The sequence below is a fragment of the Cervus canadensis genome, chromosome 13 (genome assembly GCF_019320065.1).
Source record: "Cervus canadensis isolate Bull #8, Minnesota chromosome 13, ASM1932006v1, whole genome shotgun sequence".
NCBI classification, from domain to species: Eukaryota; Metazoa; Chordata; class Mammalia; order Artiodactyla; family Cervidae; genus Cervus; species Cervus canadensis.
In genome coordinates this window covers 41,119,703-41,145,677 of record NC_057398.1, presented here as the reverse complement: position 1 = coordinate 41,145,677, position 25,975 = coordinate 41,119,703, and the positions used below count along the sequence as shown (strand labels likewise).

Genomic DNA, 25,975 nt, shown 5'->3' with positions numbered 1-25,975 from the left:
ATAAGGGTGTGGATCCAACCCACTATTAATTGTTAATAGGAAAAAAAAAAAAAGCAAAAAACCCTACAAAGACCTAAACAAACAAAGACCAGTTCTGCAGGATCTGTGCCAGGAGGATTTGCTTTCTTGGGGACCTTCCTAGAGGGTCCTGCCAACTCACCCTGCTGCCCTAGATCCCTGCGGTGAGAACTCTGGGACTTGGTCTCTGCTGTTGAGGCCTATGGATACCCTGGAAGGAGCTGCCTTCTGGAGCAGTGAGGAGTCCCCGGGACCTTTCCCACAGGATTTCAAAAAAGCATGCCTGACTGCAAGAGGTGGGGGTGGGGTGCCACCTGCCTTCAAACCCGGTCCCAACCTGGCATCTCCCTTCCCTTGGACGCCCAGGGAGTCTTCCCCTTAGTTCCAACTTCTTCTGGGCTTCAAGGACACTCTGCCTACCTTCTTCCCCTCAAGTAGCCCTCAAATGCCAACCCATTTCCTGGACCGGGCCTCCCAGGCCTCAGGACTTAAGCGCAGAGCAGACAGCCCCGATGAGGCAGCCGGACCATCCCGGCACAGTCTGCTGGTATTTGGGCTTTCGGTACAGAAGACATTTTGGGGAAATATTGCACATTGAAATGTACATATACATATGTATAAATTACATATTTGACCGACAAATGTTAAGCAAATGTGTCTGGTGTTTCGTTGAAATTGTTAGCATCGTGGCATTTGGCAAGATCAGTTGATATTATCCCAAGTGGATGATATTAGAGAGCACCTGGTTTCTCTGGAAAACACGGCAGAACAGTACTGGAGACATTCAGTTACGTTTCCAACTGTTCATCTCTTCCCAGTCGGTCGCTACCTCTCGGTCACCAAGCAGGCAGACGGTACACCCTGGACAAGGCAACTTTCTCCGAAGCTCAATCTCCTCTCAAATGACGGAGATCAATGGGTCTTCGGGGGAAGTGGCAAGTCCTGTGGGGTGTCAGAAGCCTCTGGTTCCTTATCCAGACCTTTGTCACAAAGCTCAGTTCGGTCGCTATCAAGGACGAGAAGAAATAGTAAAATAGAACTGTGTAATGAGGACGGGGGAGGAGGGAAAGGCTAGGGCCTGCTCCAATTCTGGGAAGATTCGAGGAGGCTGACTCGGCTGCAGGGACAAACCCAGCGGCTCCTCGCAGTGCGTGGAAAGAAGGGAGAAACAGCCCCTCGGCCCTTTCACCCAAGCGCGTGCAGCCGGACACTGAGTGAAAAGCTCTCTATGAGATTAAGTCGCGTCCGTTCCAGCCGGTGGCGCGGACACACGTGGCGCTCGGCTTCGGCGCGCGCAAGCAGCGGTTTTGGAAATCTTCGCGCAAGGCACCCGCCTCCAACGCTCCCACTCCTGCGGGCCCACCCGGGAGCTCGTCCGTCTCCCACCAGCCTCCCGCTAGCCCTGCCGCGCAGCTCGCCCCGGTCCAGACGCGGACAGATGTTTAGACTTGGAGCCGCGACCACTGGGGAGACGGAGCGACGGGCTCGGCGCAATGCGCGACGCTGGCGGGGCTCTGGGGCTCCCGGTCGGGGGTGCGAGCTGGCGGGTGCGGGGGAGAGGGCGGAGGGGGTAGGGGGGCCAAGGGATGGAAAGAGGGGGGGGGGAGTGGGTGGACTAATGATGAAAAAGTCTTCTCCATCCCGGCTCCTTAATTAAATGCATGGAAAGAACCGAGGCGAGCACATCTGGTTTCAATCTGCAGCCCTTTGATGGCATCAAATGTTCTTTTCCTAGGTCAGGGCTGGAAGTTCTGGGCTAACTATGGCCGTTTGGAGCCCAGAAACCATTTACACACACCCGGACCCTTCTTTCTCTCCAGTCCAGCCTCTGGGCTATAGCAGAAAAAGTTTAGTTATCAAGCGAGTGGGGGAATATGTGTGTGTGTGTGTGTGTTTAAAGAACATAAAACGCCACAAATAAGCACTTAATATTTTACTTACTCGTCATATAGTAACTCATTTCTAATGAGACTATTAAAGCTGTTACTAAATTCCAACAGGTCATGAAAAAATCGCTCAGCACCTCTCTGTCCTCTGTCAAGTTAGGGCTCAGCAGTCGGACGACAAAACCTTATCCGTAGATTTAGATGCGGGTTCGTCCACCCCTCTCAGTCCTTCCTCCCCTGCCCCCACCCCGCGCCAGCCGGCCTGGACCCCGAGCCTCCGCCCGCAGCTGGCTCTAGGAGTGCCCAACTTCCTCCGCATCTGGGCAGCGCGACCCTCTCGGCTTAGCGTCGTAGCCTGGGGAAGCGACCTTGGCCGCACCAAAGAGGTTACGAAATTGGCCAGGGTTGGGGGAAGGGGAGCAATTATGACAAACTCCTAGAGTCCTTTCTTCCGGTTAAATAAATATGTAAATTTCCTACTGCCTGGCCCTGGGATTCCTAGCCGCGCGGAGAGACTCGAATCGATTCAGCGCCTTCTAGATCTGCCCCAACCTGCCTCTAGTCCACGGAAGAAGCGTGGAAGAGCCTTCCATTATGATCGCTCTTGTCATTTTATCACATTATTTAATAGACTGTCTCTGCAGAACCGAATGTAGCCTTGATCTCCTTGCCCTCTCCCTTGCTCTTAGGCGCTCCTTCCACCCCCACCACCCCCAAATTGTTAGAACAGCAGGAAATGTTATTTTAAAAAAAAAAGGCAGAGAGAGAAGAAAATTTGATTGAGACAGTTGTGGATTTTTTCCAACAAATTTCCCCGCAGCTGTTATCAAAACATGCAAATGAGATTTTCCAACAGGATCTTAAATCTGGAGGAGTTAATGCCGAAGCAAAATAATCAGCCCGTTTGAAGTGACTGTGGGTTTCAGTTTGTCTTTTCTCCCCGTGATACTATTGCAGGGGAATGATAATTAGACCTTTACTTTAAAAATCCAAAGGGGCTCTCTTCCTTTCTTTTCCCTCCCTCTTCTCCCCCTCCTCCCTCTCTCCCTCTCTCGCTCCCTCCCTCTCTCTTTCTCTCTTGCTCAGAAGTTGGCAAAGGGGGTTTTCTTAATCAGACTGTTTTCTGGTCCGAGGGAAAGGAGGAAGAAGGAGATTGTGATGGAGAAAGGGGGTCTGTAAACCGTCAGGCACCGCACAAAGGCTTTGCCACGTAATTACAGGCTCCTATTAAGTCGAGATCTGCCCTCCCAGGGGTCTCCAATTTTCTTGTATTCCCTACAAAGCCTCCTCTGCATGCCAGTTTGTGCCTTTTGAAGTGCCAGAGAGCTTCTTGATCCAACTGAGAAGGAAAAGGGAGCTCAGCGAGAAGAGGGGGAGAGAGCGAAGGGAACGGGGGAAACCCACCACCACCACCCTCCTTCGGACTCTTGGAGCCCCCCGCTTTTTTTTCCCCCTCCTTACGAAAAGTAAAGTGAGACTCCTGCTCTCCAATACATCTGCAAGACATCACCCTCTCCTCCTGAAACTTTAGTCACTCCTGAGAATCCACAGGAGTGCAGAGAGGGGGAACACGTTTTCTTGAAGATGTTTTAAAGCTGGAACAAGCCTTCTTCTGTTGGTGCTTGAACTCTTGCCTGGGAATAACTTTTTTAACCTAAAAAAAAAAAAAAAAAAAAAACCCACTTTGATTCTTCTCTCCCACCCCTTCTTCTCTCTTCTTCTGTTTGCCTAACTCCCCCGCCCTGCTGGCCTCTCCTTTCCTCTCTCCCCCTTATTATTATTTTTAGTGCGTGCGTGTGGACGCTTTTGGAGAGCTGGAAGGGATTTTTTTTTTCTCTCTCTCTCCTGACTTGAACATAGGGTGACTTTTCATTTTATTTTTTTGGTGTGGATTATCTCTTTGGACCGCGCCGGACTTGGCCTCAGGAAAGCAACCGAGGCTTTCGAAAGCTGCTGGTGCAGAACTCTCTGCTCTTACAGAAGGGGGTCCCCCGCCCTCTTTCCACTTTTTTTTTGTTGTTGTTCTTCCCCTCCTTCTCTCTCTCTCTCTCTCCCTCTCTCTCTCCACTCCCCCCCTCTCTCTGCCCCACTCGGCTCCTCTCCCCCCTCGCGCCCACAGCGTTTGGTGTTGATTCGAGCGGGAAAGGGGGGTGGGTGGGATCGGAGGGGAAGACCATGACCTCCAGCTACGGGCACGTTCTGGAGCGGCAACCGGCGCTGGGCGGCCGCTTGGACAGCCCGGGCAACCTCGACACCCTGCAGGCGAAAAAGAACTTCTCCGTCAGTCACCTGCTAGACCTGGAGGAAGCGGGGGACATGGTGGCGGCGCAGGCGGACGAGAGCGTGGGCGAGGCGGGCCGGAGCCTACTGGAGTCGCCGGGACTCACCAGCGGCAGCGACACCCCGCAACAGGACAGTGAGTGAGGGGGCGCGTGCCCGCGGGCTGGGTGTGTGTGTGTATCCCGGATCGGGGGCGGGGGCGTCCGGGCTGGGCGGCTGGAGCTCGCCGGGGGCCGGAGGGAGAAAGTCAGGAACGAGGAGAGGTTGGTGGCCGTGGCCAGAGGAAGGGCCGATCACAGACGCAGGGAAGAGGAGGGCTCCGCGGAGGAACGAGCCCGGGCGGACGCCTGAGGGAGGCTCCGCGGCCCCGGCTGGGGTCAGGGACACCGCCCGCCGCCGACTCTCGCAGAAGCCGGCTGCGCTGCCTCTCCGTCCCGGACGAGCGCGGCTGGCGGCTCTTCCCGCCTGCCGGCCGAAAGGGCTGGGCAGGAAAAGGGTCCCAGATCGGTGCAAACTCGGGGAGCCCGCCCTGTTTGAGAAGACATCAGGTTAAGGATGCTGAGTCGGGTCCGGAGGGCTTCTCCTGGGTGGCGAAATCGGGTCGGAGGGCGGAAGGGACCGGAGAGGCGGAGGGCACCGCGTAAAGCAAGCTAGACCCGCGCTGCTTCGGCGGCGCAGCGCGCGCGGGCTCCGAAGGCCGGAGGTGCCAGAGGGGCGGCCCTGGAGCGCCCGGCTCCAACGCCGGATCCGCTCTCTGTCCAGGAATGTAGCCGACACCTGCCTAAGGGTTTAAGACCCCCGGTAGAATGAAAGGCCTGAATGACACGGGAAAATTCAGACGAAGCAAAGGGAGGGTCCTTCAGGGGTGAAACCCGAGCCGCTGCCCCGCATGGTCCCACATAGGAGAGATGCGCGGCGGAGGCCCGGGCTCCAATGTTACATTGGAAGAACTCTCCCTAATAGCCCTAAGATTTCCAGAAAAGTCCATGTAGAGTCTCCTTTTGGCACTCTCCTTGACTGCTATCGCGTCTCCAAGGAACCCTCGTCTTGTTACTAGCTATGCTTTATAAAACGTGACTTCAGGTATATCCATACGTCCTGGAGGAGTCTATAACCGACCTGTCAACTGGCTGATCCCAGGTGAAATGGGGTTGGATATTTCCTCCTCAAGGTTGCAAGAGTCAGAACTTGGCTGGAAGTTTTTGAATGAGGCTAATCCCTTTCCATGCCATTATCTGCTGACTGCTCTTTCCTCTTGGAACTCAGAGGCTGTGGAACCAGGGAACCCACTGGCAATCTATGATTTTCAAATAACAGTGCCAAGGTCAGACTCTTGGAAAACAACATAGCAAAGCAAAGGAGATTTAGAAACAGCTGGAAGCAAGTCCTGTGCAAAGTGGTGGGAGAGCAGTGTTGAAACAGGCCGCAGGGAGAGCCCATCCCTACCGCAGGCTGCCTGCCCGTCGCCCTGCATCCCTGGTCCAGGCCTGGGCTTCCCTCAAAGTATTTTAGCCAGAAGCAAACTAGGGCCCATCCACCCTACTATGGGCATGGGCAGAGGGTGATGGGGGATCCGACCTGGCCAGACACTAGGGAAAAACTGAGGAATGAAGACCCAGTGTCCCCAAGTCCTGGATAACAGCTAGGTGCAGAGGTGTCCTTGTTGAGGTTATTGGCGCCTTCTGGGGAGCTGTTTGCTGGCGGCACAGGCAGGGAGTGAGTTAACAGATGGTGTAGGCACTTGTAGTTCAAGAAAATGCACTGTGAAATAATATTTAAACAGTTTACTAGGGAATATTTTACCAACTGAGCTATCAGGGAAGCAAAGAGTAGGGAGAATAGTATTCTGAATTTTCATGTGCCTATCACTCAGCTCCACGGCTAATTATTAATCACACAGCATTTACCATTATTCAGAGAAGGCTGGAGCCACAACAGAAATCAAGGTCATGAAGAAACTGCAGCATAGAAAATCAGGGTACATTGAGGGAGACCAGCCAGGGTTGCTTTGCCCCAAGAGCAAGCAGAGGGCTGTGTAAAGCAGGCCCAGGGTAGGTGGCCAGAGCAAGCCCAGGGTCCACACAGGCCAGAGCTGGAGGGATGACGGTCGTTCCTGTCTTTTGACTTTATGTGGGTGCAAAGAGAGGGGACTTTGGGTTCACAGTGGCCTCCTAGTGGGTACCCAGCAAGGCTGGGTTGAGGAGACCAGCTGGGAAGCACCCCTAACCTGAGGTGAGGCTGCAGGCTGGCGTGGGGAGGACTCAGGGATGGCTTCTTCTAGACCCAGGCCTGAGGCTGCGCTGAGCACGTGGCGACTATGGGGCGCTAGTTCGCTAGGGGATAGGCAAAGGGCAGCAGGAGGAGCTGGGGACGGTCTGTCCTGAGGGGAAGGGATGAGACCTGTGGGAACCTGCCCGCTTGATACTTGAGTACATCACAGAGTTTCTAGGAGTAAGGAGCGACCCTGAAAAGGAAACTGAGATTCTGGGGTAAAGCATGCTTGAAGAAGAGTGTAGACAAACAGTTCCAGCAGGAGGCCACAGAATGCAGTTCGAGGTGATGGGGATATGGACACCTGGGGCTGAGGAAGTAGCCAAAATAACACACACACCCAACCCCCATCCCTACACACACACACACACACACACACACACACACACACACACACACACACACACACACACACACACGACAGGCCTTGCTTTCTGGAGATGACCAGGGCCCATCCTTCTAACAAATGGGTAGTTGCTTTTAGAAGCTGTGTTTCCTCAACCTCCTTCCCCATCTCTGGGGTGAGAATAAGAGGGTCTGGTAAGTTGAGTGGTACCAAGTGTTCAGGAGGACCTTTGTCCTTAGTTTTGGGCCCCAACCAGGAGATGCCAAGGAAGCTGTCACAGCTACCCAGAAGTCAGGACTGGAGCGCTACTGGGCCTTCAGTTTGCCATGGACAGTGAGGCTCAGACTGTGAATCAGAGAAGAGAAGAGTCTCCAGGCAGAGGGCAAGAGCTAGGCTACCAGCTGCAAGGACAGAGGATGGCACCAAGAGTCAGGCTGTTTTTGCAGCGTGCTGGGTGTCTACTCAAGTGAGAAACCATAATCTCCTTTGGAGAGATGGGGAACATCTTTTCTTCTCAGAGCTATGTAGAAACACATCCTCCCTAAAGTTTCTATTCAACTCAAATAAGTAAAACAGACTCTATTTACACTTGCAATGTTAGATTATTAATTTTGCAGATTTTCCAATTACAAACTGGACCCATCTTAGCAAAGAGGAGCCAAGCACTGTCCAAAGTGAAGGTTTCCCACTGACCTCCTGCAGGCCACACCACTAGTCTGCTTCCCCCCTTTTTATTCATTCCACTTTCCTCTCTGTTGACGGATTTCTTTCTCCTTTTACTGATATTCCCAATCTAGTAAATTTCTCAAACTTAAGGGTTCAAACACTTTCAGTGATTAAAGAAACAGTTCTTTAACACCGTTAGAAATCCAGTGGCTAATGGGGGAGTGTGGCCTGTGAAGGGTGGGTCGGTGGTACAACAGGAGAGGTCAGGGAAAGGAAAGAGGAACAGGGCATAAAAATAGGCAGACCTACCCCTAGGAGGACGGTGCATCCCGCTGTCATTTCTTAATCTGAACTTCTGCAAACTCTTAAAAAAGCTCCTGCCTTCCACGTTCCCAACCTCTAAATTAGTGAAACCAGATTGTCCTAATAAGACCTTTTGTTGGAAACACATGTAGTCATAAAAAGGTAGACGGAAAGTCAATTAGACACGCGCGCGCACACGCACGCATTCACAAGGCGGTGCTAAGTGTGCCCCGGGAGCAGCTGGGCCCCGGGGCCGCTGTGCGAGGCAAATACAGAACAGCGGCGCGGGGAAATCGATTTGTCACAAAGGGAGAGGTGTAAACGCGGCGCGAAGGAATCACCCGCCCAACCCGCCTGCCGCACTCCCGGGGGCCCGTCTCTGCCGGCTCTTCAAGGCCAGGGAAACGCCCTGGAGAGCACCGGGCGCTTCGCTGTTGGAATTCACTTCGGAACATCGGTCCCCTCTGGAGTCTGTATTTGCAACACCTATGGCACCAGAAATCTGCGGCAACACCCCGGGGACCTGGAGCCGGTGCCGCCACTCTGAATTTGGGCCTCAATGATCTCGATTCAAGGGGGAGTCAACGAAATACACCGTTTTAAGCGTAGCCTAGAAACATTTTTTTCTCTTTAGAGGAGGCAGTGAAATCCAGGATCAAGGGAGGTCGCAAAGTCCCCAGGGTCGAATGTCAAGTCCAGAAAAGATGTGGTGAATCTTGTTTATCTTACATGCAGGGGCGAAGGGCTGAATGGCCTCAATATTTAGAAGAAACTGACAGTCTAGTGACTTCCTCCCGCTTTGGAGCGAAGGGCGCCTGGAGTTTGAAGCGTCGGGGAGGTGGGCCTCTAAAATCCGAGGCCCCGACTGCCAACTCCCCGAGGCTCCAGATCCCCCAATTTTAGAAGTCAGTGAGTCACTGGCTCTATCGTACATTTCACCGAGGAGGCACTGGCGAGACTCCGGAGCGCCTTTCTCTCACCTTGGGCGTCACGCAACCCTGCTTTTTTGTTTGGCGACCTTAACCTTCTCCCGGCAAGCTCAGTTCAGAACCAGGGGCGTTCGGTGGGCAGCAACAGGTCACCCGGGTCCCTGCAGTTCCTTCGTCTTCCCAGGGGCGTCATTTTAGATTTTACGGCACGTGTAAATAAATCATCTCCAAATCAACAAGAGTCACCCTCCCTCCCGCCCCTTGCGAAAAAAACCTCAGCAATTTCAGAGCCAAAATTATGTTCCTACTTCACCGGCTCAGATCCCCTCAGATACGAATTTTGAACGTTGCTCTGGCCAGTAGCCACCTCCGGGAACATTACATTTTTTCACTTCTAAGTAATATCTATAGATATTCAACGATGAGGATCTCTAGACCAATTTGATTTTTCCTTTAAAAGATGTGTTTCTTTTACAGTTCCTCTCCCCTATCTTGTTTACCTGCTCCCTCTCTTGGGGACGGCAAACCGTCTAAGCAGACCTCTAGCTCCCGGAGAACCCCAGTCATTTGCCCGAGCCAGGGCCTCGGGTACAAGGAAGTTGCAAATGTGTGCGCGCCTGTGCGTGCGAACCTCGTGTGCCTACGGTTCCCGGCGGTGCGCACTTTCAATGACTCTTAGAATATGTATTTATTTTTTACCCTTTAGTAGAGATGGGTCAGTAAAAGCCATAAGAAGTACAATTTTTAGGAATGGGGGAGTGGATTTGTAGAAAAGGAGATAAGGCTTGCATTGTGCTCATATTTTTCTTTGCAGAGGGTGGAAGAGCTTTGCGGGGCGGGGTGTGGGGGCGGGGGTGGTAAAAATCCTTCCGAGGAACAAAAACTGAGGTTCAGCATCCTCCATACAAGCGATTTGTAAATTCAACCAACAGGATCCTCGGAGCATTCCTCCGAGCTAGGGATCCCGACATATACAGGACAAATTTCGGTAAAAGTCCAATTCCCAGTTGCCACTTGGTGTCCAAACATTTACAGAACTACCTGTGATTGCGCACGATTGTAATCTGATTGGACGGTTTTTTGTTTTTTGTTTTTTTTTCCTTTCTAATTGGGGTTTTAATTTAAGATGGGGCGAGCGCCAGTCCCATAGGTTTGGTACCCCCTAACTTTTCAAAATTCAAAGAAGATGCACATGTCAACAGCATTATTATTTATACACAAGATTTTGGATTCTTGTAAAATCAAATAGTTTGATGAGCAGGTTAAAAATACTCAGTTAAAAACCAACCATCTCAAACAGGCCACCACGACTTCCTTTTCTCTGAATGCTGTTTGTTATAAAATCAATAAATGCGGAGACACAGTGCTGAGATGTCTGGGGGACAGTCATCGGTGTTTAGGGGTCAGAGGGTTTGATTTTCATGTACGAAAATTTTTGAGCAAGGAGTCTCCACCGGGTCTGAATATTACGAGATTCTTGGCGTGGCCATTTGTCTAATTTAGTGAGGCAGCCTGAAGGAAGCAGTCGTACAGAGAATTATGGGCTATCAATTTTAGGTTTAAGACCAAAAGAAAGAAAAAAAAATTACTACATTTCACTTGTCCTGGAACCACTTTTCTTGATGAAAAAATATTTGGGAAGCCGATTATAGGGGCAATAGCCCACTTTAGGGGAGGGGAAGGGGAACAAAGGCACACGTGGTGGTGGGTTAGAGAAATTTTATGAAAGAAAATAAAGAAAACATGTCAGAACAAATCAATCACAAACACAAGTGACTTCTCAGACGAGTCTGAGGACAAGCAGAATCAAGGATTCCGCTGTTCCCTGAAGCTCTCAAATGCAGAAATTTATGTAGGTCTGAGTTGGGACCAGAATGCTGTCTTTGGGTCCTTGGGAAACTAGATGGCCCAGTCGCTTTGCTGCACCACCGTAATGAGGGAGCTCTAATTCTTAAGAACTTTGGACCTCCTTTTTGTCCTTACTGGTTTCCCCCAGACTCAGCTCCAAAGGAGAAATATGTTTGAAAAAATGTGTATTAATTTGAATCCCCAGGACCCGAGTTATGAGAAAAGACAGGGACAGATTCTCTGGTTCCTATTTTGTCTACTTTCATGGAGTTATTTGCAAGTGATTAGAAATGTTCTTAACAGGCGTATAAGACACTGCAATGAAACTTTCATGCGGGAATGGCGATCGCACTGGCCAGAACTTCAGACTCTGACTCTCTGCCGGGTGGGTTGCAGGAGATGCGGCGGAAGAAGCAAACAGTGAGGGAAAATTAATTCAGTAAATCAGCGAAGATAAATAGAGCCATAGTATTTTAGATTTTAAAGTTCTCCATCTCTGCCGGCCGGGACAAAGATGCAATCCCCAGCCGCACCCCACCTCACCCCCTGGCCATCTAATTCCAAGGGCGCTGGGGCGCAGCTCTCAGCGAGATCGGACTCTCGAGCCTTCCTAGAAGCTCCTTCCCTTGCTTTCTCTCGCCGAAAGGGGGCGCATTCCTGCCAGGTCCGGGCTGGAACTGAACCCCCGCCTTGAAAAACTCCTGGGTGCCAGCAGGAGAGAGAGACATAGTGGAAGACCCCTCTACACAAGTAGCAAGAGATGGGAGACAAAAGTCGTGTGCGGGCACTCCAGGGACTGCTTAACTGTATGCTCCACATGCGTTTTAACGGAAACACGGAGCTAGCTGGTAGGCGTTGTGCCTTCCACTTCTTTGCAATGAAAATGGTGAGGAGTCCAGGGTTAGCAGGAAGAGGCTGGAGGAGAGTGGGACTAGATGACCCTGGGTAAGTGGGTGATTGGACTGATGCCTGGGCCCTATGGGGAAGGAGAAGGTTTGTCCCTGTGGAGGTGGGTGAGACTTTTCTGTAGATGAACTCCAAGTATTTAAAGAAAGAGGGGCAGATTTGAGATAGGGAGCTAGCTGTATCAGTGAGACACTGCAAAATGGCCACAGAAACCCTCATAGTACCTGGGTCCTTAGATAGGGCAGAGCTTTGGCCACCTTAGAGTTCCCTTTCCTCTCAAAGAAGAACAGTAGCTGCCTCCACTGTCTTGTGTGTGCATGCAGCTTGGGCATTTCCAACCCCTGAATCTGACTCCTGGCCTCCACTGATCCTTCCTTCGGGGGCAAGAGTTTCAAGAGACTTACAGGAAAGATGAGGATACACTTTTAGCAAGTCTTGGGATTCTTCTACTTCTTCCTTGGTTTATTTCTCACTCATTGACCTTGGAGGGTCAATAGGACAAGTCAATGCTGGGAAAAACAAAGTGGCAGAATGAATATTTTGTCTTCTTAGCATCCATAGTGGTTAATACATACTTTCCAAGATAATCTTGAGCTTGGGTATTCACTAGAAACAGAAGCATGAGGCCAGAACTGGAAGGGAAATTGCTTTCCCACAAACGTTTGTCTGAGAGTAAGAACATTCACCTCATTCACTTAGTTTCTCACCATCAGCCATGTCATTATGTTTTAAAGGACCGCATAGGGCTGGAAGGTGGTATAGTTACAAATAAGCATAAAAACAGATGGGTGCTCTTCCAGTGTTCTGAATACATGTGGGGAGGCCAAATCTTTTCAAAGACAATTGAGATATACAACTTAAAGGCCAAGGGGCCCAACTCAATAAAAATTTGAGCCAGAACATGCTAAGTTCAATCAGCTTGACTGTGGGCAAAGTGAAGGGCCTAGCCAACACTTTGGATATATACAGAGAATCACGTTTTCTCATTTCCATTGTACTTATCCACGCAAAGTCATGCTGGTCTTTAAAGGGTTTAGTAGACTTGGCTTGGGCCTGGTGAGTGTCCTGCCCTCCTGAGCTTATCTACCATCCTTTTCTTTGAATTCATTCCCTGTACCCCAACTGGCTATGCACAACCTGTGTGCTGCAGAGAAAATTGGTGCCTAGAGGCCACATGCTAAGTCACTTCAGTCGTGTCCGACTCTTTGTGACTCCATGGGTTGTAGCCCACCAGGCTTCTCTGTCCATGGAATTCTCCAGGCAAGAGTGGGTTGCCATGCCCTTCTCCAGGGGGTCTTTCCAACCCAGGGATCCAGAAGCCTCTTAAATCTAGAATCCTTAGAAAAGGTGAGGACTTTTGATCAATAATGTACCAGGCATTTTCTCGTATTTATCTCTCTAACAATTCATTTTATAATGGCCTAGTTAGAGACTTCACTGGGATTGAGGTTTGGGGAACTGGTTACTAGTCTGTTTCTTTTACAAGTGGCTCATAAATATGTGAAGTTGAGCATTCCAATGGAAATAGGCATTGAATCTAAATCTTTATAACTGGGCACTGGCGCACATCACCATTAATCCAGACTGGGAAGTGACACTAAATAATTATGTACATCGTGACTTTTCTTTCAATTTTCTACCTGTGCTGCTTCCCTAAATACTGGATTATAGCAGTCATATACCACTGGGACAGGTGACAAACTCTCGCCTGTGCTCAGTAAATGTTTATTAAGTGATAGAATGAGCTCCCCAAGTTTAGAGGATCCCCTTCCCAACCTAGTGTAAGTACTAGGGCCCCTCCCCTCTTCTTCCCACTCTAAACCCTTTAAAGGCTTTAGAGATCTCCTCTGTGTTGCATGCTTAGTTGCTCAGTCGTGTCTGACTCTCTGCAACCCCATGGACTGTAGCCCGATAGGCTCCTCTGTTCATGGCATTTTCCAGACAAGAATACTGGAGTGGGTTCCCATTTCCTTTTCCAGAGATCTCCTCTAGGCTCACCATTTTAGTAACCATCTATATACAAATGACTCCCAGGCTATATCTTCAAGCCCCCCTTTGGAGCTGCAGATCTGTGTATGTAGCTACCTAGACATTTCCATTTGAACAGCACAAAATGCTTCAACCTCAAAGCAGCCAAAACATGGCACCAGTGAGCTCCTTTTCCCAATCTTATCCTCTCATAGCTTTTTCTATTTTCCTGTATCAAAACATGTGGTTGCGATACTCAGAAACTTCGGACTCATCCTAACTCCTTCCTTCAAGCCTCTGTTCAATCCTACTGTAAATGCTGACAAATTTCTCTTCTCAAGTCATTTGAATTCATCTCCTTTAAAAATCTCTAAGATATCTCACTTGCTTTCTAAGCCAGCTTCCTAACTTATTGGGTCTCCCTGCATCCATGCTTGTCCTCCTCCATGTAGATGATGACAGAGAGTGGATATAATAGATTGTCAAAGAATATTGGCTGAATGAATGAGTGAATGTTAGTGCATTTTTTACAAACATATATATATTTTAAAAAATCATGGCTCTCCACTTCTTTAGAATTCACTGTTGCTTTTCGTTCTTTTCTAACTCAAGACCAAATTTTTGTCCTGTTCTTTTTTAAAAATCACTCTTTACAATTTATATTTTTTTCTCTGCCCCAGCAATCTGCTCATTCACACACACACATGCAGATTTGAACCATTCCTCTACTTTTCCCTAGTATGCTAGTTAGACTAGTACATGTGCTCTAGTCTCTTTTCTGATTCTTTGACTTCTGGTCTGAAATGTCCCGGCTCTGTGCCTCTTTTGTCCAAACCCACCAATGCTACCTTTCAGGGTTCTGCTCCCATGATCTACTTGCAACACCTTTGACTGCCTCTTTCAGACCAAGCAAATCCCTTTTTTCAGTGCTTACTGTAGAAATAATCAGTTCCTGTACAAATAAAGCTTAATTCTTTTCTAAATATTTTATAATTGTTAATTTACTTTGAGAAGTTTCTTAAGATTACAGACTTTTTTTTAGGAGGGGAAAAGATTTATTCCACAGTTGCAGTATGCAAATAAATCAAATAGATAATTGGGGGGTGCAATAGATAATTGCTTCCACTCAATTGGAAGCATTGAGTGGTTCTTCTGTTTATGAAATCTTTAGTGCAAGTAATTTTTAAAATATGAGTAATACCCGAGTGCAATACAGGCTCATTTTAGAAAATGTATTATCTTACATTAAAAAGTTTTAGCGGGAAAGTCAAGTCACTTATATTTCACCACCCTGAGGTAGACACAGGTAACAGTTAAATAGTATAAGTATTTCTTTTATCTTTTGCATAAAGCTTGTGTTAACATTCTTGATGGCCAATTAAAAAAAAAAATTAAATGATTGTGTTTCTCCCAAATTAAGAAAACACACACACACTGAACCCACTTGCTCTCACCGGAAAAGTTAAACAAACACACAAACAACAAACAAAAGCTCTCCAAAGATGATGAGAGCTGTGACATCACAGTTATTTCCCAGCATTCTCAAGTTCCAGTGGGTACATTTCCAGCAGTAAAGACCTTCTGAGTAAACAGTTTCTTTTTCTTTTCTGCTTGTTCTAGCTGGGAACCTTCCCTAGACATGAGCACATGTCTCCTTTAGAAATTGGAAAAGCCTGCATAATACCTAAAGGACATTCCGAGACCACAGTTGGAGAGCTACTGCTCAAAAAAATTCGTTTTTTATATGATTTAGTGAGGAAAAGTGCCACAAAGCAAATTGCAGAGAAAATATCTTAAGGGACTGAAAATTTTCTATTATTGTAGATCCCTGGATCTTAACTTTCTTTTATTAAATGTTTTGAGACTCATACATGTTTTTGTAGAAAAAGGAGGAAAAGGATATTTTTCTGTACCCTGAAGAATGATGATCAAGTTGGATAATGACCTATTCCAGCACACAGTAGTGTGTTTTGACAGAGAAAGAAGCACTTAGCAAAATCAAAGATAATGCATTCATCCAGATATGAAAGTCGGCAGTCCCCCAGCCCTTACTTAAAGTGATAATTGCAGAGAAAATATAAATTGTTATTATGAAGTCTCTGTAAAAATCATTCCCAGGCAAGTTTATGTTGAAACATTTGCCTGATGAGTGCAAATATTTTCTTTAGGGTAAGTATTAGCAAGTGATATAACATCATATGGAACAAAATTTTAAAATTATTAGATAGAGCTAAATAATTCACCTTCTTCCTTCTCATGAGAAAGGGGGAACAGGGAGAGTAATCATCATTTTTGAGGACTAAAAACCACACTTGCCCAATAAAAGTTTCTGCAGTTTCCCACATTGCCTAGTTCTAAAGGAGGGAAAAAGGGGAACCACCCAGAGCGCTTTGCCTACAACCAGATGTGCCGTTCAGCGGCTCTAATCCTCAAGTTCGAGGGAAGACCACAGGATGAATCCTCCACACATTTAAGAAATAAAACGTAATTTGGTTCATTAATCATGAAACTGAAATCTGCAGTCTCGCTACACATATTTCAAAGGCTGAATCTCCTCTGACAAGAGAAAGAGAAAATAATATCACTGCACGTTTGACTGTTAGGAGTCTGTTCTCAGCTTCCCTTGGGGAAGAAGAGATTTTTCTGCATGTGATCATTTTTTACTCAAAATATATGAAGTGTTATTTAAATTTATAACTTTTTCCCCTTTACCCTAACATTCTCCTTTCTCAGGGTGGTAAGAATATCTGTTGTCTGCACTGTTTTGGATTTTTTTTTTTTTGGTTTGAAGATTCAAAGCTACCTTAAACAGCCAGGAAATTCCAGCTGTGTTCGGGTAGGCCTTAAAAGTACAATTATTTAAACTGCAGTAATATACTCAGACTGCTGGTTTACTTAATTCTTACCCTTTATTACTTGTATAAATTGATGACCTACTTTGTCTTAAAGGATTAATAACGTTAATAAGCAGGATAAAGTGAGATAAAATATGAAACTACTTCACAGACTCTAAGAACATATGCCAGTGCTATTATGTTTTATAAAGGCAATTCTAAGAAGTGAGTTGGGATCTCATAATTCTTTTTATTTTACAGATAAGGAAACTGTGGCTTGGAGAATTTTAGGGAACTACTGTTGAATGCCTTGAATCTTTCTCTCCTGATTCCATTTTAATTTTTTTGTTCATTGTGTCCCACCACCTTTGACGTCAGCCAGATTCTTTTAGATACATTATTGTCTAGGGAAACAACACTGAGTTAGGAGGGGGACACCAGCATGCCAGTTCATGGCACACTGCTGTGCTGCACAAATCTCTTTTAATTCTTCTGACTCTCATTCTTTGTTATAAACTGGGCATATAACTTCATATAACATATAAACTGTGCCTCTCTTCCTCATGGGAATGTAGCAGGCCAAAAAGATTATTGCATTTGTAAAAATATTTGAGAAATAAAGGGCTCAATTTATGTACATTAGTATATGATAAGGAATACTAATGGAGGCTTTTCTAAATTAACTTATCAAATAAAGATCAAAAGTAAGAATGCATTTCAATACATTTAAACTCTGTTCTCAGAAGCAAGAATATTTAATTTAGGTTTAGGGACACTAGGAGATTCAGAGCATTTTACTTTGTTTCTAGATAAATCCATGTTAAATGATGCTTCCATTATTTAGTTACTGGTTGACTTTAGACAACTCTCTGGGTCTTGGTTTTCTCGTCGAAAGAATTGGCACGTTAGTATCTACCACTCGGGTTTATTGTTTGGAGTGATGAGATGATGTAAACAAAGACCCCAGTGCCTCACTCCCCTTCTCCCTGCATGCTTGCCTTTTCCCTGTTCTGCACTTCAATCGCATCTCTGAGAAGTTCAAGCTCAGTTATGTGTTCAGTGTGGTTTCCCAATCCATGATGGAGGCCATTTAATGTCACTGAAGTTAGGACTATTCCCATCCTCCAAGTCACAGTCTTGCATCATATCCCTCACTGAATGACTAGGGAGCATCCATTTTTGATCCACAGTTAGGAGCTTATGCCTTACAATTTTTAGAGACACTCCTAAGACCACACTGTAAGTTCCTGCAGCGCCAGGAGTCTGGCTCACACATTCCTGACTAAGGTTATTTCTTTCAGGTCAACCTCTCCTTCTTTAGCATGAAACAATATTGCACATCTTTTTAAAGTTCGAGATGGCATCAACCTCTCATATCGCCATGTGCTTCATCCATCACTGCAGACTTTTATTGTGACTGAAGAAGACAAATACCCACCCCCAATGTAGACATTGAATTTAATTACGATATATGCTTAGGATACCAGGTGTCAAGACTTCTTATCCAGACCTGACACAGCCAGTAAGTTTCCAAGAGGCCAATCATGTTACAGTTTCTCTGTGGTATAATATCTGTAACGCAGCTAACTGTCTTACCTCTCCTCTGAGGTTTCTGTGGGGTTTACTTAATTTTTTTGTACATGAATAATATCATGTTAACTGTGATTATACATAAAGTTGCCATTCTTTTTGCCAACTTAGACTTCCTAACCAGTTGAGTAAGATAAACATTCTGTTCTCAGTTTGATATGTGACCTGCTTTCATATGTATGGCTTTGAAATCTGATAAACTTGGAAGACATACAGACTGCATTTCTATATCATGAAGCATCCAAGACTCTTTTTTTTTTTTTTCCAAGCAGTTAACGATTAACTCCCCCTGGCATTCTTCCATAGCAGAACAGCATGGCTAATGCTTGCGGTGCATGAAAAGAAAATGGGTCACTGTGGGTGAGACACTTTGATGACGGTTTATTGCAAGACTTGTGAGCTAGATGTCTAGAGAAGCAGGGTGCCATATACCTTCTGCACATGATAGATGAGGGATCATCTTCTAAACATACTCAGTAGTTATTAGTCAGAGATTAGGAGCATAGCTCTATCGGGATTATTGGTTCTGACATATGGAAAAGCGTTTGTGTGTTTGCTAAAAATGCTTTGTGCACTTTACAGTATTATGTAGACTCTAATTGGGGGTGTAGATAAGTGGCTTACTGCTTTCCTTTAGGGAGCATGTAGTCCTCATCTAGGGAAATTGTCCTTTGGTCCTTGTAGTTTCCTTTCTTTCTCCTGTATGTGTCTCTCCCACGAGCAGTTCATTTTTAACGATTTGGAGGAAAAGGGTGAAGAGAAATAAACAGATAATCTGATTCTGTCCCTAATGTGTTTGCAATCTAATCCTGTATGTCTTTTTAAAAAATTTATTTGATTGATTAATTTATTTTTGGTTGTGCTGGATCTTCATCGCTATACTGCTTTTTCTCTACTTGTGAGTGGCGGCTACTCTCTCAGTTGTGGTGTGTGGGCTTCTCTTGTTGCGGAGCACAGGCTCTAGGGTGCGTGGGCGTCAGTGGTTGTGACACACGGGCTCAGCAGTTGTGGCTCCCGGGCTCCAGAGCACAGGCACACGGCTTAGTGATGTGTGATGTGATGCACGGGCTTAGTCGTTCCATGGCATGTGGGATCTTCCCAGATCAGGGATCGAACCCGTGTCTCCTGCATTGGGAGGCGGATTCTTCACCACTGAGCCACCAGGGAAGTCCTAATCCTGTATATCTTGAAGTGTGTTGCCCAACTCACCCATGTGCATCGAAAGAAAATGTCTTAAAATGCAGATTCCAAGACCATCCACACCCAGTGAATCAGAATCTCACAAACATTTGCATCTTAAATATCCTGGATGGTTTTTATACATCACAAAGTTTGAAAACACTTATGTACACCACTTTTTCTCATAGTAATTGGTATCAAATGATGTGTTTCTTTGTGGCATCCACTGGGTAATGTGTGTTCCATCGTTATTTAACTCTCCCTAAGTGTCAATCTTACCTTTTTAACCAGGTGTAATATAGTTTTGAATACACGGCACAGAGGCAGATATTTTATAACTTCAGAGTACTTAACACAGTGTTTTTCATCTTGTAGATGGCTTAATAAAAAGCAGTTATTTAAAAAATAAATGCATGAACAAAGTAGGAGATAAAAAAAACACATAAAGCACTCACTAGGTGCCTGGCATTGTTTTAAATGCTTCACATAAAACAAAGAAAAACAGTTTGAGGCAATTATTGGGAGTTGTAAAAATCCCAACTGTGATGAATTTTCAGTGATTGTTATCTCAGCTCTTCTGGGAGAGAAGCATGTGTCATAGAAGGGGCAGTCTATCACACAGATACTAATATTTGCAATTACACTTTAGTTTTAAGTAAGTTTTCAGATGAAAGTATTGCACATTTAGAAAGTTATAATTCTGTATTTAATATCTCATTGTCTTACAAAGTTCTTTCCTTTCTGATGGTGGATAAAGCACAGTTTTTCTAATATGCAATTTTGTGTACTTCTACACGGTCTGAGGAAGCTGAAGTTTAATTTACCCTTTTTTCAGACATTGTGAGAAGGTTGTATTTTGAAATTTCAACACTACTTTTCCAAGTTTGCCATACTTAGAGACAAATTTATTCCATTAGTGGGCACATACATTAGCTTGGCACATACTAAAGTTACATCTCAAATGTCTCCTTTTAAGGTGTGCGCCAGGGTTTTTGCCCTAAATGGACTTTTCTGTTAAATGTCAGGCTTTGCTTTTTTTCTAATGAAGTATATGTAAGTCATAGATTGCTGTCCAAAGAGTGTGTGGGGAGATGTGGGTAGCCTCTTAAATGACAGATCATTCGGTTAAAAAGGAGTTGCATTTGGAAAAGCAGGGTTAGTGTGATTTTTAGAAAGCTCAGAGGAAGAGAACAAGAAAGGAGGGCCTTTGCAGCCATGAGAGGGGCAAAAAGCAAGGGGAAAGGCTTTCCTGGAGTCATAGCTGCAGCAAGACTACCGCTGAGTTAGAGGCCTCGAAGCCCATCTGGGATCCTTTGGTGACATAAACTTTGCTCTAGCGGTTTATGACATCACTGGAACCCCCTGAGTGGAATTACAACTCCATAATTCACAGTTAGCTGTTGTTTATTTTATATTTAATCATTTGTGGAGCATACTGGCAGGATACTCAGGGGAACTATGTGGTTATGCTCCTGCAAATCTTGTTGTTGCATAATTAAGTACGTCAGAAGTAATTCACCAGTGTCATAACATCCCATATTTCAGGTCTTGCAGATGCTGGCCTTGCTTGTGATTGTCTTGAAAATTATCTTTGCTGACTCACCTTATCAATGAGTTTTTCTCTGAGCCGAACAGTTACCAAAGACAGCTGGGCTTCCTGGTTTAAATGGTTTTCTGAGTAGCAAGCATAATGCTTCCATAGAAAAAAATAATCCCCTAAGTGATAATCAATTTCTATAATGTATCTGTAAAATGTGCTTCCATTCCTATTAACCCCAAAGAATGTAAAATGTATCAATGAGATAACAAAGAAGGTTCTTGGATTAGTAAAGTGAATTTAGATTAGTCTCTCTATTTCTTTGTGTTTGGCCCTGTGGATCAGAGATGATACCACTTTAATGCCTTTGAATTTTTCAATGGAGAAAGGGAGATAAAGGAAAGAAATTTAGATTTGTTGAGCACTCATCATGAGCAGGTACTGTGCTGGGTGATTTATACTACTTATGCTGTTTTATTTTTCACATAATATTAAGTTGTAGATGTTATCATGCCCAATTTACAGCTAGGGTTTTGAGACTCAGAGAGCACTGAGGAACTTGCCTGAAGCCTGATAAAACCAGAACCTGCCTTGACCCCTCTGGTACCCTGTATTCCATCATCCTATCATTTATCCTCCAGTGGCTGGAAAAGTGGAAGAAGATGGTTGAGTTGAATATGACACAGAATGTGGCTCTTCTGTGACATTTAGCGGTACATGGTACTCCTGTAACTGTGGTACTGGGCTGTGTATTGGGATTACAGTTAAAAAAAGAAAATAGTCCTTTAGAAAATTGCATTCTCACAAAGAAAACCTCTCATGACACTGGATACTTCAATGACAATTAAGCAGCAATGTTCTTAGCCACTCAGGCATGTCCGATTCTTTTGACCCCATGAACTATGGGGCTCCTCTGTCCATGGGATTGTCCAGGAAAGAATACTGGAGTGGGTTGCCATTTCCTCCTCCAGGGGACCTTCCCAGCCCAGAGATTGAACCCATGTCTCCTGCATCTCCTGAATTGGCAGGCAGATTCTTTACCACTAGCTTCCCTGGTGGCTCAGATGGGAAAGAATTCGCCTGAGATCCCCTGGAGAAGGGAATGGCTACCCACTCCAGTATTTTTGCCTGGATAATGCCATGGACAGAGGAGTCTGATGGGCTACAGTCCACAGGGTCACAAAGAGTTGGACACGATTGAGTGACTAACACTTTCACGTTGGCTGCTATGGAAATGATTTTTATTTTTTGTAGTGAAGAATAGGGTTTTATTTAAAAGAATCAGTCTGATTTGGTTATTTGGAATTGGAGATTCATTTTTCCAGATGCAGTGTTATAAGTAGTGATTAGGGTCCCAGGACTAAGACTCCACTAGGGACTTCTTGTTGACTCAGTCGGTAAAGAATCTACCTGCAATGCAGGAGACCTGGGTTCGATCTCTGGATCAGGAAGATCCCCTAGAGAAGGAAATAGCAACCCACTCTAGTATTTTTGCCCTGGAAATCCCATGGACAGAGGAACCTGGCAAGGGCCAGTCCATAGGGTTGCAAGAGTCAAACATGACTTAGCAACTAAACCCCCACCAGGTCCCAGGAAGCCTCCCTCAGACTAGTAAATGTGTGATATAGATGAAGAACAGTGACAACGGAGGCATCCAGAGAGTTGTGTCCTGGATGAGTGTCTTAGTGGCTCAATCGTGAGGAGGACAGGGGTGTCTTTCCCTTTCTACCGGTGTAAGTGCTGGGAAGATTTAGAGCTGGATGGATTTAATCTCTGGGCAGCCATCTTCAACTCCTGCCTCCCGAACATCCATGTCTGAGTCCACCCCTCCTCTCTAAGCACTTTCATGCCATGTATGGCGTGGTCACATTGCCCAGTTTCTTTAAGAATGCCACTGAGATTTCAGTGCCTCAATCGTTCTGCTTACCCCTCTTCTCTCTTAGTTCCAGCAAGAATGGTAAACACATAGAACCAGTAGTTTATTTATTTATTTTTTTTTTAGAACCAGTAGTTTAATGGGAAATAATATACTGAATTGCCATTATATAGGCAAGTACTCAATAAATCCAGGGCTGCCCAAGGCTCTGTCTTCTGAGATTTTCTAATGAAACAAATTGGGAGACCTAGGTTGACGTCTGTCATGATTGTGGAAGACTCCCATTCCATCGCCTTTCTCGTTCTCTCACTCATTTCCTCATGTTTGACAACTATGTGTTGAGTACTTGCTTGTGTACCAGTCACTATTCTAGGCGTGGGGGATACAGCAGTCGAACTGTCACAGAGATGAATTGTTTCTTCTCAGAAACCTTACATTCTCTTGGGAAATAAAGGCAATAGACATGTAAATAATGAACAATTAGATAAATGATTCAACTGCACATGATGGTAAGTCCTAGAAAGGAAATGAACAGGATTATATGAGCAAGAATATAAATGAAATAAATGAGCTTACCATGATGAGAGTAAAGAGCCTCTCAGGCAGTGAGTGTGAACAGCAAGTGCAAAGGCCCTGTGGCAGGGACAAACTTGATAGGTCTAAGGGACAGAAAGAAGGTCAGTGTGACTGGAAGATAGCAAGTGATGGGGTGTTTGGCAGATGAGATCATACACATAGGGAAGGGACTGGTGATAGTGACCTTGTAGGTCAGGGTGAGAAGCTGATAGCAGTGGGAAGCCAGTGGAGGGATTTAAGCTATGGAGCTTTAAAATCTGATTGATGTTATTTAAAAGAACAATATGATTGCTATACGGAAAATAGATATCAGAGGAGAAAGGAGAAGCAATTAGGAGGTTATTGCAATGGGCCACGTTGCGGGGTGGGGGATGGCGTTATGAACCAGCGTTATGAATCGGCCATATGAATACAAAGCTGAACATAGGTATAGGTGGCAGGCACCAGACTGTGCTCTCTCTAGGGGCTCCAGAGGCAGCTAGGAGCCTGCTGGCTTAGTAGATAAGAGAGGCCTTGCCAGGAGCACTGACCCCAGGTACTTACTGTTCTTAGCCTCATCTTTTCTGTATTTCCTTACCCAGGTTTTCTCTCAAACTTGCAAGCCTTTTCTCAGCAGGCTCTCTGGAGTGAGTTGACAAAGAAGGGGGAGTGGTTGGGTGCAGCGGGGTGTGAAATGAGGGCAATTTTTTCCTTGAGTTTGTGATTTGAAAAGTTTGAGTCTGTAATTCAGGTACTGCCTGTAATTTTCCCAGAAAGGAAGGGTTCTGTTTTAAGTTATACAAAAGTGGCCTCTTTATAATTTAGCAAAACATCAGAAAGCAGTTTTGCTAAGGACCACAGTGCAGATGCGTGGTAACTGAAATGCCTTGAGACATTAGTTGTATTTCCTAGGTTGGAGTACCCGTCTCCCCTCCACTTTTAGTGCGTGTGCATGAATACACCAAAGGTCAGAAGTCAGTGAGGTCTTTTCTCCAAACACTGAAATAGTACGCAGAGTTCAGATGAGCTGCAATCAGAACGTTTAGCTACCACCGATCATTCAGCTAACAAGTATTTGTTGTGTTTAGCACCATGTCAAGCACTTTCGAGAATACTAAAGATACATATGATATGGGCTTTGGTCAATAAAGCCACTCATCTAATTGGTGAGATGAATCTAATACCGGCTTTCGCATAGCTCACTTTTGGTGTAATTTTAATACATCCAATCTTGAGATCACCAATCCTCTATACCTGTTCCTCCTCTTTTCCCATCACTCAAGGATACCGCATGCTACCAGGTGGAACCAGCTAAAGCTTTCAACAGAAACTGCAGCCCCTATTTGTCTTCTATTCTACATGCCTGTTTCTCAGCTCAGACATTTCTTCTCACAGGAGCTTGATCAGATCTTTCCTTATAGTTCTTTATAGATGGAATTTTCCATGACCTGAAAGTGGTTCTAAACTGGAGGAAGAATTTTAAACTTGTGAGAAACTACTAGTTGGAAAGAAGAAACTTTGAATAGATACATCTTGCTTCTTAAAAAAAAAAATTAAAAGAACTTTTTTATCAGCATATAATTGATCTAGAATGTGGTGTTAGTTTCAGATGTACAGCAAAGTGAATCAATTATACATGTACATATGTCCATTCTTTTAGAGTCTTTTCCCATATGGGCCTTTACAGAGTATTGCAGAGAGTTCCTATGCTATATGCTGCTGCTGCTGCTGCTAAGTCACTTCAGTCATGTCCAACTCTGTGTGACCCCATAGATGGCAGCCCACCAGGCTCCGCCGTCCCTGGGATTCTCCAGGCAAGAACACTGGAGTGGGTTGGCATTTCCTTCTCCAATGCATGAAAGTGAAAAGTGAAAGTGAAGTCGCTCAGTCATGTCCGACTCTTAGCAACCCCATGGACTGCAGCCTACCAGGCTCCTCCATCCATGGGATTTTCCAGGCAAGAGTACTGGAGTGGGTTGCCGTTGCCTTCTCCCCTGGGCTATATAGTAGGTCCTTATTGATTACCTGTTTATATATAGTGGGCTTCCCTTGTGGCTCAGCTGGTAAAGAATCCACCTGCAATGTGGGAGAACTGGGTTCGATCCCTGGGTTGGGAAGATCCTCTAGAGAAGGTCAAGGCTACACACTCCAGTATTCTGGCCTGGAGAATTCCATGGACTGTATAGTCCATGGGGTCACAAAGAGTCAGACATGACTGACTTTCACTTTCACTTTTCACTTTTTAATATATAGTAGTGTGTATATGACAATCCCAGTCTTCCAATTTACTACCCTCCCCTCCCCACTTACTCCCTGGTAACCGTAAATTTGTTTTCTATATCTCATCTTGCTTTTGAAGAAGATTTTGAATTACCAGTACTTTAAGCATTGTGCAGCTTGTAGTACAGTGAGAGTTAAGAAATGCCTCATTATCTCATCTTCCCCATCATTCTAAACCTTCTAACACTTCTCATGATTTTTCAAGTTATTTGGCAAATGATAAGTTATAGTCAGCATAAACATACAAGTATGCAATTGATTAAGCAGACCATGCAGAAAAGTTCAGTATTTGGAAAGAGAAGCTCAACCTCATATAAACTGAATCTTGGAACAACATTTCAGACCCCTGACTTCAAGAGTAGAACTCAAAGACAGTTTATTAATTTCTTGGCACAGGGAATTTAACAATATGTTTCCTGAGACTGAAATATTGACTTTGCAACAGGGCTTATTTGAAGTTTTATTAGGCTTCTCACTTCTTCTGAGCTTCCATTAATATCTTTATTAATGATCTGAAAAAAGGAGCAGAGGAAATTGGGTTGGAATAAATGATTTTACACCAACAGTAGTTAGAACAACCAACTGTGCACATGTCTTGATTCAGGGGGACTTAAAGGATAGTGTGAGGTGGGGAAGGCCTGCAGCCTGGGAAGGCTGGTCACAGGGTGATTCAAGTCCTGACTAGTAGCTGACTAGGGACCAG

At 45.4% G+C, this 25,975-nt stretch overlaps 1 protein-coding gene across 2 annotated transcripts in view; it reads left to right on the top strand.

Annotated features, from left to right (window-relative positions):
• The first annotated feature begins 3,025 nt into the window (after positions 1–3,025).
• PRRX1 (paired related homeobox 1) overlaps positions 3,026–25,975 on the top strand; it is a 76,789-nt gene continuing 53,839 nt past the window's right edge. Inside the window, exon 1 of one of the 2 annotated variants that reach the window (XM_043485802.1) lies at positions 3,026–4,320. In XM_043485802.1, coding sequence (XP_043341737.1) covers positions 4,080–4,320 — 241 coding nt within the window. In that variant the 5' untranslated portion in view covers positions 3,026–4,079. The remainder of the gene's footprint in view (positions 4,321–25,975) is intronic. The other variant, XM_043485803.1, reaches the window with a different exon arrangement.